We start from the raw sequence: 14,596 nt of genomic DNA on the forward strand, positions 1-14,596 counted from the left end.
TGACCAACCCTTCCTAGAAAAGTCCTTGCTGGGAGCTTAGATAAGGTTGTCATACCAAGTAGCAGCAGAAAACAGATCTGATGTTCTACCAGGGAGATAGGATAGGGTTTTGGAATGAGAGACTTGGGAAGGAAAATAAAGAAAGGACCTTTGTAAGAAAGATTGGGATTATACAACAGTATTGCTTTGCTTCTCCTTAGATAATAAAGACTCCTCTCACAACTACACAAAAGTAGTTTGTAAGGAGGCGTTGGCATTCATCACGGTACAGTATTGATTTCTAGAAAGTTTGATGGTTTTGAAACTATATATCTGGGCTAGAATACATGGAACACAATTTGTAGGGAATATGAGTTTTGAGAAGTAAAAAGATGATTCCATTTAAATTCCTCTCAGGATCAGCACTACTTCCAGCATGAACTTTGTGTCTTTAGATCATTAGAATGGGAGCCAGATGGGTGATTTTTCTGTTCTTTAAGGGTAAGCAATATTTTATCAGAAACCACTTCATTGACAATTGAGGGAGCTCTGGTGGCCTCGTGGTAAGAAGCTGTAGAGGCAGAAAGTTCAAACCTACCAGCTGTTCTGAGAAAGAAGGATGGCCAATTTTCTCCTATGCAATTAACTGCCTCTGAAAACCTGCTGGAAGGCCAGCTCCAGGTTGGTTCTGACTTGATGGTACAGAACACCCAAGCCTGGGACTAAACCTAAACCAAATGTCTTTGCTTATAATGACAAATGTGATGCCTGGTGGTGAGAGGATAAGAGAAACTCAGGTGGATGCTAGGAACATGTCCAGAGAAGCCCATCTGGGTCCAGTCACCGAAATCAGGATAATCCTTGAGCACTGACATCCTCAGGACTGACAGAAGGATGAGGAAAATGGAAAACAAGAGCACTGAAAAGGATAGGGAGTTCTGTCAAATTCCCACAGGACTGGCAATGGCTTCCTCCAGCCACCAGAGGCTCTGGAGGAGGACTCAACTCTGCTCAGCTTAGACCCAAATGCACGTCATTCAAAGATTCATGGCACACACAGTTTTACAAACAGTATGGCTCACGTTGTCTTAAAACCGCCTAAAGTAGAAGGGGAGTGAAGCAGAAACTGTTTTCCTATCTGCTCTGCCAAGTATCCTGAACAGGAGTCAGCAAACAAGAGCCCTGAGTCAGGCCTGGCCTGCCACCCAGTTCTGTCAAAAAGTTTTATTAAAACACAGCAACATTCACCAGCGTCACCGTCACCACCTCTGCTAACATATCAGCGTCACCACCACCACCTCTTCTAACATATGGACGCTTCTCTCTACTGCCATCATTCAACTGCTCTGGGAGCCAGGAAGAAGAAATCTGTTTATCAGGCTCTCCAAGCCCCAGCTCAATCCTCTCAGGAAGCCTCTGTAGTAATAATCTGGCGGCGGCCATACGAGAGTGTCCTGGGTGTCACAGTAACAGAAGGGCAGAACAGTCACAGCTGAGCAGCCCTGTTCAAGTGTCCGCCAGCTATCCCCTTCCCAACACACCACACGTGGGTACACACGGCAATCCACCAGCTACACCCTTTCCTGACACACCACACGTGGGTTCACACAGCATCCAACCAAAGATCTGATCCCTCACACAAAAAGACAATGAGCTCATGACTTGTGGGGGGAGGCACTGGACCCCAGAGAAAGCTCAGCCTCTGCAGCAGTATCCCCTCTGACTCTAGAAAATGCCTCTCCCTCTGCACTGTCAATGTCTTCTCAACTTCCCAGGCAAAGCTGGAAACTTTCTGCCACACTGATGCAGACAGACGCCATGACTACTTGGGAGAGAGGAGGTGAAACACAGGAAGATGCCCCTCAAGCTGCAGAGCCCTTTCATCTCCAGCTGCCACACCCTCCAGCCCTCCAGCTGTGCATCTTCCCAAGGGCTTTGTGGACAGTTAACCAAACCACAGAGCAGCAGCTGTGATCACACCTGGGGTTTCGTTTTCAGATTTATAAACCATGGCTGGCTGATGATGCCTCCCTCTGTTCCGTTGCATGATGAGCACACAAGTCCAGGCACTGGCACGAGCCTCATCTATAGATTTCTAATCACATATAAAAAGCACTGGGGAAATCTTCCTTGGTCCATCCGTTTTCTCACGGTGACATCCACCAGCTCATCAAGTCTTATGGAAATGTCTTTTGAGATACTTCTTTCCATTTCCTATTCTGTTTCACAGCCTTGTTATTTCTTCTGTCAGAAACTGCCAACTGGCCCTTAAGCCACAGTCTTCTTCTGGGGTCAGATCCATGGCGATCTCTGTGAAGTGAAATCTGACAGCCTGGTTCCCTCACGACTGCTCAGAGCAGTGGACAATAAGTGTGGGGTCAGCACCAAGCTGAAGGCCCAGCACGCCTGTTGACTGACGAGGCAAGTCCTTCGACTGCTCCAGGTATGCCTGTCACATTGCAGACTAGAAATAATGCTGCCTCTATCTCACTTGCATTAATAAGGAAATGGCTGTGGAGCACTGAGCTCTGGCTGTGGCATCCATAAGGGTGCAGCAGGTGTTTATTATGATCATGTAAACCATATATATGTATCAGGGCTGGGCCTGGCCGATTCTAACCACAGATCTCTTGAGTCTCATTTCCTACCAACCTGCAAGAAGTCTCGGGGGCAGGGGATGTTTGTATGGGTTTGTCTATCTGTGTGTGTTCACACAAATGGTTAATACTCTCAGGTGCTAACAAAAAGCTTCAAGATGCTTGGCGATCTTCTGAACTATTAGCCTTGGGGCTGACAGCACACAGTTCCTAACCACGAGGCTGGTAGACTCAGATGCTTTCAGCAAAGTTAATTTTTTTAAATTATTTTATTAATTTTAATGAACATTTACAGAAATTTTGGATTTCCATTGATTCATTGTTGTACCTTTCTCTCTACTCCCCTCCCCTGCCCCAGTTCGCTCCTCTCTTCGAAAAGCAAGAGATAAACTCCTTCGTTAGCATACACCCCCCCAACCCCCACCCCGAATGCAACCTTAATTCTGGATTCCTGTGATAATCATAATACCCTATTATATATTGCTTTTAAGCTGTTCTCTCCCTCATATGTTTCAATGCAGTATACATAATTTATCCAGTTTTTCTCAATCTTACCCCAACCCTGATGTCAGTCCCAATCTACAACAATGGAATTAGGCAGTATTCGTCTTCTTGAGACTGAGTTATCTTACTCAGCATAATGTCCTCTAGGGTCGCCCATTTTAAATAATATTGTATGAGTTCCTTGTTTTTCAATGCAGCGTAGTATTCCATTGTGTGAATATACCACAGCTTCTCTATGTATTCGTTTGTTGATGGGCACTTGGGTTGTTTACAACTCTTTGCTACTGTGAACAAAGCTGCAATAAGCATGGGTGTGCATATATCTGCTTGGATGGCAGTTATTCCCAGTATAGGGTATATTCCCAGTAGTGGAATTGCGGGGTCAAATGGTATCTCGATTTGCAACTTTTTGAGAAAATGCCACACTTTCCCCAGTGGCTGCACCATCAGCAAAGCTCTGGATTATCAGACATTACTATGTCTGAGTGCTCCTTAGAAGCAAAGGGATAAAGCTTCATCTCACATACTCTGACCATGTTGTTAGGAGAGGCTGTTCCTTGGGGAGGGACATCAGGCTTGGAAAAGTGGAGGGTCGGCAAAAATGAGGAAGACCCCCCAAAAAAAATAAAAATGAGGAAGACCCTCACCCAGGTGGACTGACACAGTGACTGCTGCAATGGGCCTGAGTGTGTCAGGAAGTGTGAGGATGACACAGGACAGGCAGGGTCAAGATCTGCGCACCTAACAACATCAGTATATTGTTTTCTCAAATCTTGATGCCGAATTCTCTTTAACAGTAAGAACAGATTCTCCTAAGGCTGAACTATGAACCTAGCCAATTATACAGTGCCTAACAATCAGCAATGAACACATGTATAATTGCTCTTCTCAGACTTACCAGGAAGGGGAGTGCGTGCACACAGCTGAGAGCTCAAACACGGCCCTCTCAGGGGACAGGACTATCCCAGAATTCATAATCTGGGGACATGATTTTCTTTATAATTATCAGCTGCCCAGAAGAAGGGAATATCTCAGATCTTGCAACCCTTCAATATCAATACAACTAAGGCTTGTTTTTATCATCAAAGAGAATTTTTCTGTGATTTGTCTAGAACTTAAATCCTACAGGGTGCAGACAACGTGAGTTACCCGAATTTCACACTGATGCTAACCCCTGCATGCTTCATGTCATGTTTAAGCACACAGACTCTGGAGCCAGACTGGATTCACACCTTGACTCGGTGGCCACTTAACTGTGTGGCCTTGCCTATGTTACTTAACCTTTCTGTGTTTCAGTTCCCCATGGCTAAAAAGAAAATAACCTTATAGGTATGAAGATTAATTGAATCAGTGTGTGTAAAACGTTTAGAACACAGTGAATACTGGATGCAGTTTTGATCCTCCCAAGACTACACCTCAGCAGTCTACAACCACACACGGCAGCCCAAGACGTGAAAATGCCAACTCCATCACCCGAGAGCAGCTTAACAAAGGCAGCTTTGCCATGAACTTGACTTTCTCTGGAGTCAGTGCTTCTAGCAGTGGCTACCAGGGAGGGAAGAGAATGGACAGCAACATAAAACTCAAGTGGGAGTGATTACTTATTTACCCATGTTTCACTTTCAGAAGCTCAAGGTGGTTTAGAAGCCCATCCGTAGGAAAATACATGGCTCTAATAACTGCTGATGGCTCATTGACAGCCACTCAGGCCCCAGAAGACCGAGACTGCTGCGAATCGAGAACACCATGGAGCTAGCGCCTCTTTTCTTGACAGAGCCCAGAAACACCCGCTCAGCCTCCCGCAAACCTGCCCATCCATCACCAGCACTGTATTTCCACAACATGCTTCCCATACTCCCTGTAACAAGAATAACTCCCTATTTCTATTTCTGTAATTCTTACAAACATCTGCCCATCTTACCTGAGTTCATTTTTATGAATTTCCATGATTTTTCTTTCCAGCTTTTGCGACTGCTTGGGGAAAATCTCAAATTCACTGATGTAATTTTCAGGATGCTCATCAGGATCGTAATCGCCGAGCTCAGCTGTGTCCAGTGAGAAAGGATAAAGAGAAAGATTAAGAACAACACAAGCAGGGGATAGGCAGTGTCTCCTTTCACCCAAAAAGTGAAGCTTGGGATAACTCAGGCCCAACCGATGGCAGTGTGTGCATGGAAAGAGCCTGATCATGCATGAGAAAGCTCATCTTCCTGTTCCGATCCAGCCATGTGTCATGGACATTTGTCTGAATGCCCTGGTAGCCTCATTTTCCACATCTATACACTGTTGTTAACGTTAGCCTCCATCAAGTCAACTCTAAGTCATGGCAACCTTGTGAGAAATGAACAAAATAGTACTGGATCCTGCATCATTCTCACATCACCAGCGTGCTGGAGTCCATTCTTGTGGCTACTGTGCCAGGTCTTGTAACGAAGAGCCTCTTTGACCTCTGATAGCCCTTTAGTCCAACCATGGTGTCCTCTCTGGTGGCTCGTCCTTCCTCACCATGTGCTCAAATATCCCGGAGTGATAGAAAGGGTGTTGACAGCAGTTTGCAGAAGCAGATCACCAGGCCTTTCTTGTTAATCTATATCCAGCTAAAACTCTCCACTTTTAGACACTGAAAACTGTCCATGATGGGTCATCCTGCTAATATTTTAAATGCCTGTAGCATAGCTTCCAGCATCATAGAAACACATAAGCCACCACCAGTACACAACCTGTCAGACCAATGCTGTCACTCAGACAGTAAAATTCTTACATCCATGTGTCTAAGTGAGGACACTACTTGCACTTGAGAAGCCAGACAGTATTTTAGTGTTTTCAAAGCTTTGTGGGACATCCAGTATCCCTCCCTCTCAGATGCCAAGAGTGTTGACTCTGGAGCTCAGCAAGCTGAAGCTGTTAACAATCTCAATCTCTTCTCCATTCATCATGGTGCTGCCAGTAGACCCAGTGGTGAAAATCTTTGTTTTCTTGAAGTTGAACTTGAATCCATATTGAAGATTATAGTCCTTGATCGTCTGCAGCAAACGCCTCATGTTCTCCTCAGTTTCGATAAGCAAGAGTGTGTCATTTCCATAATACAGGTTGTTGATGAGTCTACTTCCAATCCTGATGCTACATTCCTTCTTATAAAGCCCTACTTCCTGAATAATGCCTTCCTTCTGCACATAGGTTGAAAAGGCATGGAGACAGGACACATCGCTGATGCACTTCTTTCCTGATTTTGAACTGTGCAGTGTTTCCTTGTTCTGTTCTAACGACTGCTTCCTGGTCCAAATTTAGGTTTCATATGAGCCAGTCAAGTGTTCTGGAATTCTGATTCTTCTCAAAGTTAACCACAATTTGTGTGATCCAGAAACACCTGGAAATTTAGACAAGAAATTGCTGTGGGAACCACACTGGGTGGGCATCAAGGTGAAGGTCAATGCCTCCCCATCACAAGCTATGTTTTCATTCCTTACAGCTTCTCTGTCACCATTATCTCAGCTTAAGCATGAAGTATTCTTTTTGTAACTAAAAACCTGTAACTATTCAAGTTTTGTTTTCCATACCAAGAAAAGCACAGCGAGAAAGCATGCATTAATGCAGTCTAGGCTAGTGGACTGATACATTATTTATATAATCATATTCAAGAACTTACTGTATATCAGGCACTGTAATATTGCTAGACCCCATATCCTACACTCCTAAGATTCTATAGAGGGTGAAATACATAATAAAACCAAAACCAAATCAATAAAAGTGTTTCAGATATAATAGCTTACAAGGTAACAAAGCAAAATATTGTGATCAAGAATGATGTGCAGGTGGGGTAAGACTGAAAGGGTAATCCAGGAAGACCCCTCAGACAATGACACATCCCAACAGGGTCCTGAATATTTGTTGCTGTTATGTGTTGTGGAGATGGGTCTGACTCAGCAACCCTACATGCAACAAAACATTCTTAGAATCTCTTTTGCACTTAAAGTCACTGTTGTGACCACTATGTCAACTTATTTCATTGAAGGTCCCCCTCTTTTTCATTGACCCTGTTTTACCAAACATGACGTCTTTCTCGCGATTACAGCCCCTCCTCATAATTACATCCAAAAATTACTTCTGAGGTGTATTCTGGTTGCACTTCCTCCCAAATGGATTTGTTTGTTCTATTGGCAGTCTATGGCTGATTCAATATTCTTCACCAATTCTGGTGGCCTAGTGGCAAAAAGCTGCACTGCAATACTGAAGGCACACAGTTCAAGGCCACCAGCTGCTCCGAGGCAGAAGGATGGGCAATTTCCTCCTGTGCGATTAACTAAGTGACTGAAACTATTGAGGAATATTCTCTTGCGGTTAATCTGGTTTAGGAGTGCTGGAGTAAGCCTGGACTTTCATTGGATGATATCCTTTGCTTCCCCTATCCCCCATCCAATTTCCACAATAAATCTCACAACTGTGAGTAAAATAAAGTCGGTGAGTCAATTTGCAATGACCATTGGACCCAATGATTTAGCAGAAGTAGCTGCAGACATGTGAGGGTCATGCCAGATCTTGTAGCTATTTGTCTGGTACTGTGGGTGTTGCCCATGGTGACATTTTCCCTTTCTAGAGTTACAGACAGGCTCAGTCTTCCTTTCCTCTCATTGTCCACACTGTATTTGCTCCTTTTGTAGTTTTGAAAATATAGTTACAGAAATAGTTTGCATGTATTAAATATGCTTCTTTTTTCCCATATGTACAGACAGGTAAACTCTGGGTGTATGACTTTTTATACAAAGCCACAATATACTGATGCTTACCTTCAGCAAACAAGGACTTAATGAAAAGTCATATGACTTCATACTTCTTATCATTTACTGCGCATTCCCTATTCCCTATGTAAAAACAAGCTGATATGACAAAGTAGATCCTTATCTGCATTTCAGATTATCTGAAGGGCTGCTGAGCCACTCACTGAGCATCACAGACCCTCCTGATCTGATTTACAATGGATGAAACACAGATGCCATCACCTGTGAGGCTGCAGAGTGCCTTCCAGGCCTGTAGTCCACAGCCTGCTCTGCCTTCTCTGCAGCACCTAGCACCGTGTGTGTGGTCAGTAATAACTGCACGGAAGGATACAATGAGGCCTCTCTCACCTCCATGGCACTTCTGTGACAGGACAGAGAGCTCTGCAATAGAGACTTCTATCGGACTTGTCCTTGGAGCACTGGCTGTAATTTCCTAGTGCCTAATCTTTTTAAAATCCTGACACACTGTTGTGCTGTTTACAATTTTATTGAGTATTTTAACTAGGAACTGATACTTCCACAATGAATAAAGACATCAGTGTGTGTTATAATGAAATGTGCAAAAAAGCTGGAGTTGGAATATCCAAAGGGACGAAGGCGCTCAGCATTAAGCTGAGGGAACTAAAGAACAAATTCAAGCCTCGAGCTGCAATACTTAAGGATACTGTGAGCAGAATGCTCAATGACCCAGGAAGCATCAAATAAGATAGAAAGAGTGAGTACACAGAGTTACTGTACCAAAAAGAACTGGCTGACACAGAAGAACTTTATGGCACAACATAAGATCAAGAGTATATGGTTATGAAAGAGGAAGTTTGAGCTGCTCTCAAGGAATTGGCAAAAAACAAGACCCAAGGAATTGACGACATACCAACTAATACATTTCAACAAACAGATGCTTCCTCCTGGATGTGCTCAACAGGTTGTGCCAAGAAATCTGGAAGACAACCACTGGACAACTAACTTGAAGAGATCCACATTTGTTCCCATTCCAAAGAAAGCTGACTTAAAAGGGTGTGGAAATTATCGAACAATATGATTAATATCACATGCAAGTAAGATCCTGCTAAAAATTATCCAGAAATGACTGGAACAGCACATCAACAGAGCACTTCCAGATGTGCAGTCTGGGTTTAGGGGAAGCCATGGCACTAGGGACATTACAGTCACTGTTAGATGGATCTTGGCTGTAAGCAGAGAGTATCAGAGGAATGTCTGTGTTTCATTGATGATGGAAAGGCATTTGACTGTGTGGATCACAACAAACTAGCTAACTCTGAGAAGAATGGGAATCCCAGAACACTTGATTGTGCTTATATGAAACCTACACTTGGATGAGGAGTAAGTGTTCAGAACAGAGCAAGGAAATACTGCATGTTTCAAAATCAGGAAAGGTGATTTTGCCAGGAATGCATTCTATCTCTACTCCTTTTCAAGCTATATGCAGAACATATCATTCTGGAGGCTGGGCTCTATGAGGAGGAATGTGGCATCAAGATTTGAGGAAGACTCATCAACAAGTTGTGTTATGCAGATGACACAACCTTGTTTGTGAGAACTGAGGAGGACCTGAGGCATTTTGCTGCACAAGGTCAAGGACTGCAGCCTTCAATAAAGATTGAAACTTAACTTTAAGAACAAAAGTTCTCACCACTGGGCCGATTGGCAGCACCATGATAGACAGTTAAAAGATTGAGATTGTTAACAGCTTTAGTTTGTTTGGCTCCACAATCAACACCCTTGGTACCAGCAGCCTGGAAATCAAAAGACAAATTGCATTGGAAAAATCTACTGTTAGGGACCTATCCAGAGTACTGAAGAACAACGATGTCAGTCTGGAGACAAAAGTCAACCTGACCCAAACAATGGTCTTCACAAATACTTCACAAATATACCATGGACTGCTAAGAGAACAAATAGTTTCATCCTGGAGAGGGTGAAGCCAGGCTGCTCCTTGGAGGCAAGGATTCTAAAGCTCTGTCTGACATACTTTGGGCATGCTGCAAGGAATGATCAGTCCTTGGAGAGGGACATCATGCTTGGAAAGATGGAAGGACAGTGCAAGAAAGGAAGATCCTGGATGAGATGGATTGACTGACTCAGTGACTGAAGTAATGGAGGCTGATGTGTCAGAGATGACGAAATTGTCTCAGGATAGAGCAGGGTTGCGAGCTGTTGTACATAGGGTCGCTATGAGTCAGATTCTACTCGATGGCACATAACAACAACACCAGGTTTTAACATCCTTTTGCTTGGATGTAACAGAGGCCACTTTCCGGAACCTATACTTCACCTAGGGGCAGGTGGAAAGTTCTCTCTGCCATAAGCCAATGATTTAACGTGGTCAAATTGTTCACTATAGTTGTTGTGATGTGGCATCAAGTAAATTATGACTCATAGAGATCCTATGAACAAGAGATCTCAATGATGCCTTACCCTGCACCATGCTCATGCTCAAACCCACTGTGGTAGTCAAGATACTCAGTAAGGGTCTTCCCTTTCCCAACCTTCTACCTTTGTCAGCTTGATGTCTCTCTCCAAGTCCCCTTCAAAACATGCTTTAAGTACGTGAGAATAAGTTTAAGCATCCTTGCCTCTAAGGAGCACTCAGTTTGCACTCCCTTGAAGGCTTATTGGTTCTTTTGGCATTCCGGGGTATATTCAATACTCCACGCAAGCATGACAATTCACAGGCATCAATTGTTCAGTCTCCTTTATTCATTATCCAATTTCCAGGTGTATGAAGCAAATGAAAATACTATGGTTTGGATTCACTGCACCTTGGTCTTTAAACTGACATTCTTGCTCTTTAGCATTTTGGAGATGTCCCTGACAGGAGATTTCCTAAATGAAACACATCCTCTGATTTCAAGATAGCTGCTACCAGGGGTATTGGTTGTAAACCCATTTAAAATGAAATCCTTGGCAACTTCAATCTTTCCTCCATCTATCATGATGCTGCCAACTGAGTAAGCACAGACAAGCCTGTGCTACACTGCGTGCGAGTATTCTGTCCCTGTCAGGCACTGATAATTTGAAAAGAGCTTGGGTTCTGTAGGAAGGTGCTGTGGGGTTGGAGGAGAGAGGGAAGCCAGCTATATTGGAAAGCAGATGCTCGGCTGTGACCAGAAAGAAGTGTGAAACTGTTTGCCATGAGCAGGAAGTGAACACATGTGGGTCTGTGCTTCCTGTGCTTATTGGTAATCTGACGCTCTTCACTTTAAACCCGGATATCTATCTAAAAGGGTTGTGTCACCTCCACTAAAACACAATTCTAAGAGTGAATGTTCCCAAGGAAGGAGAGAAGTCACCCAGAGTTTACTGAAAAACCACTTGCCAGGGGACTGTGTCACAGACCATGCAGAGCACCCAAACGGCCAGTGACAGGCAGCAGGGAAATCCACACAACAAGAAGGGCTTTCTTCGGGGCAGTAAGGAAGAGTCACCCCACCACGGTGACAGAGATGACCCAGGGAAATCCTTTCAGGACTCCAGAGCCACAGGTCAGCCGGCTCCCTCAGGCATCCCCTGCCTTGCCTGTGTGTCTCTCTGTTTCTACCTGGCTGGTAGTACCTCTCTTTCTCTATACCTTCTCATTGCCTCCCAGCTTATAAACATGTCTTTAACATTCAGACCACAAAGAACAGAGCCACCTAAGTTCCCGCAGATGGCCTCTGTGGGCAGCTGCCTTCAGGTTGGCCCAGGGGAACCGGAACACCTGAGCCTGCTCTTTATGGGTGCTGGGCCCATCACCATGGCAAAGAGCCGCCCCGGATCCTCAAGACTGCCTCCCCCTCTGCTGTCCTTACAGGGGGGACCATCCTCTACCTGCCCCCACACCCACTCATACATCTGCTCCTACCTCCACTCTGCTGGGCCATGCTGGGCTTGCCCTGTGGAATCGTCACCCAGGGAGGGGTATTACCTCCCCACAAAGAGATGAAGAACTGATGCTCTAAGAGTCTAAATCATTTCCCTGAGCTAAAATAATCAGGAAATGAGGGAAGCTAGTGTGGCTGACAGAGTACACTGCAGCTTTCCTCCTCATATAAAGGCAGACAAGAAGCCCATTACCATCATGTAGGGTCCAAGGTCTGACAAGCCCTGTGTGACAGAGAAGAATTCTCCTGGGGTTTCCGGGCTGTAATCTGAACACAGGTCACGAGGCCGCTCGTCCATGGTCACACAGTGGGCTTAAACCACAGCCTTGAGGTGCAGGTGAGCACATACCAACGGCGCCACTCCACGCCTCCTTCACATCATGTTGCTAGAAAAATTGAGGAAATCACGGAAACATGCAGAGGTCTCCAGGGATGACAATCCACATTGGACACCTCTCTTCCTGGACAAGGTGGTCTCTTCACCGTGAACACAAAGCCTCACACTTGATGGTTGCTGCTCTAAGCATACACTCCCTTTCTGGGCTCTCGGTAAAAGCACCAGCCCATCCTCTTCAGAGCGGCTGTGGACCCCTCCCCTGGACTTCCTCAGGACACTGTGCCTGGGGGCGCCTAGAGCAGGGCTCTGTTGCTAAGCCACCCAGCCCTGCCAGGTCTCACAGGGCCACATGGGCAGGAAGCACACAAAGGAGCAAGCGCAAGCCAAGACCAGAAACCACCCTGGGATGCTGAACCCCAGAGTGGACGCACAGCCAGGCCACACTCACCTTGCACAATGCAGGCCCCGAGGTAGGCAGCATCCGAAAATGAGCACAGGAGTCGACCATGGAAGATATCTCTCTTAATTTGCAAATACAAAAGGTATCTGTAAAAAAAAAAAAGAAATAAAGGAGAAAGATGCACCATCAGTTTCAATCAAAAGGTGGAAGAAATGGAAGAATGGTTCACGTTCATCCTACCCAAGTCACCAGGGCTCTAGGGGGCATGTCACATTTCTCACGGAGCAGACACAAAAGCTAAAGAGGACTTCGGAGCTTAGAAGAGTAGGTGTCCACGGATGACTCTCTGTTCATGAACAGGCTCAGTTGTTGAGAGACATGAAACCAGGAATGAGGACTATCAACAGGGCCCAGCGAGGCCTGCTCCAGTGGGAACTCCTACAGTGACACCACGGACAGCACTGTCACCATATCACCGGTTCATGTCATTACTCCCAGACAATGACACCATGGCCACCACTGTCACCACATCACAGGTTTACAGCCTTGGAAATCTGATAAAGTGTCACCATGAGTATCAACTGATTTGCCAGCTGTGGTTTGGTTGTGGGTATAGCCGTGACAGAAGTCTCTGGACAGTGGGCATGGTTAAGGTTATCAATTACTGATAGAAAGGTTGGAAGTTCAAGTCTATTCAGTAGTACTTTGTAAGGAAGAACTAGTCATTTACAGCTGATGGAGTTCGCTTCTCCGCTTCTCCTCTGACACACCTGGACTTCCATGAAGCACAGGTTGATGTCACAGGTAAGGGCACAGGTGCTGTCTGTTTAGTGTTCCCTCCCTCACCTGGTGGGCAGACTTAACCACAGGCTGAGCAAGGCAAACCTGATCATGAACGGCACAGGCTGACCTACAGGACGAGGGAGGCAGAGTGGCAAGCAGCAGCTCCTCTCACAGAGGTCAGGCCCTGCGTGCACACAGCCACATCAACGTTCACACAGGACCAACCACACAGCAATTACAGAGAGCTAGAGACACTGGGTCTCTAAATGAAGTCCTTTGAATTTCAAAAGTCACAAAAATTTGGTTTTCAACGTCCTGTGACACACACAAAAAATCTAGTTTTGTGTTTGCATCCGTGTCAGCTTGTGGTTCCCTGTGTAAAACAGATGCAAACCCTGACTGATCCAGCGCTGTGCTCACAGTCTCTGTTGGGCTCATGCCCACTGTCGCAGTCACCGCATCAAACCATCTCATTGAGGGTCTTCCTCTCCTTCACTGAATGCTTTCCCGAGGACCAGCGCACTCTACAAGGCAGCCAAACTCTGAGACAAAGTCTTACCACTCTCTCTTCTCAGAAGCACCCTGCCTGACTTTCCTGGCAACACCACGACTCAAAAATGTCAGTTTTTTTTCAGTCTTCCTCGAACATTGCTGAAATGTCACACACATATGAAAATACCATGGCTTTGGCCAAGAATACCTCAGTCTGTCTTTAAACTGACATCCTTGATCTTTAGCACTTTGGAGAGGTCCTTACAACAGATTTTTCCAATGCAGTATGTTTGGTTTCTCGACTGCTATTTTTCAATCACTGTTAAATGTGATCAAAGTAAAATGAAATCACTGACAGCTTCAATCTTTCCTCCATTTATCAAGATGTTGCCTAATCTAGTGGTTGAGTTTTGTTCTCTTGATGGAGTCCACACACTGAAGGCTACGTCTTCAAGCTTCAAATCCCTCTCCTTTGTCTGCAAAGAAAGTTGTGTCATATGCGTAACACAAACTGTTGACTAGTCTTTCTCTAAATCTGATGCTATATCCTTCTTAATATAGTCCAGCTTCTAGGATTATTTGCATACAGAGTAAGTATGGCAGAAGGCACAAGTCCACCGTACACTTTTTCTGATCTTAAACCATTAAGTATCTCCTTCAAACAACTGTTTCTTGGTTTTGTGTTCAGATTCTGCATGGGCACAATTCAGTGTTGTGGAATTCTCATTCTCTTCAATATTGTCTATAATTTTCCACAGCCCACATAGTTGGATGCCTGTGCGTTGTCAATGCTGTTGAATCAACTTCAACTCACAGCAACTCTGTGAACAACAGATCTGAAGCTTGTG

The 14,596-nt window shown here is 45.0% G+C and overlaps 1 protein-coding gene across 1 annotated transcript in view; it reads right to left on the reverse strand.

Moving 5' to 3' along the window:
• LOC102856189 (FERM domain-containing protein 3-like) overlaps positions 1-14,596 on the reverse strand; it is a 178,814-nt gene that overhangs the window by 147,090 nt on the left and 17,128 nt on the right. The window contains exons 2-3 of the mRNA XM_006903356.1: positions 12,522-12,619; positions 5,002-5,125 (exon numbers count right to left, since the gene is read on the reverse strand). Of these exons, the coding sequence (XP_006903418.1) occupies positions 5,002-5,125; positions 12,522-12,619 (222 nt within the window). The remainder of the gene's footprint in view (positions 1-5,001; positions 5,126-12,521; positions 12,620-14,596) is intronic.

Source organism: Elephantulus edwardii, unplaced genomic scaffold, assembly GCF_000299155.1.
Source record: "Elephantulus edwardii isolate Elephantulus edwardi_28Jun2011 unplaced genomic scaffold, EleEdw1.0 scaffold00582, whole genome shotgun sequence".
Taxonomy (NCBI): domain Eukaryota; kingdom Metazoa; phylum Chordata; class Mammalia; order Macroscelidea; family Macroscelididae; genus Elephantulus; species Elephantulus edwardii.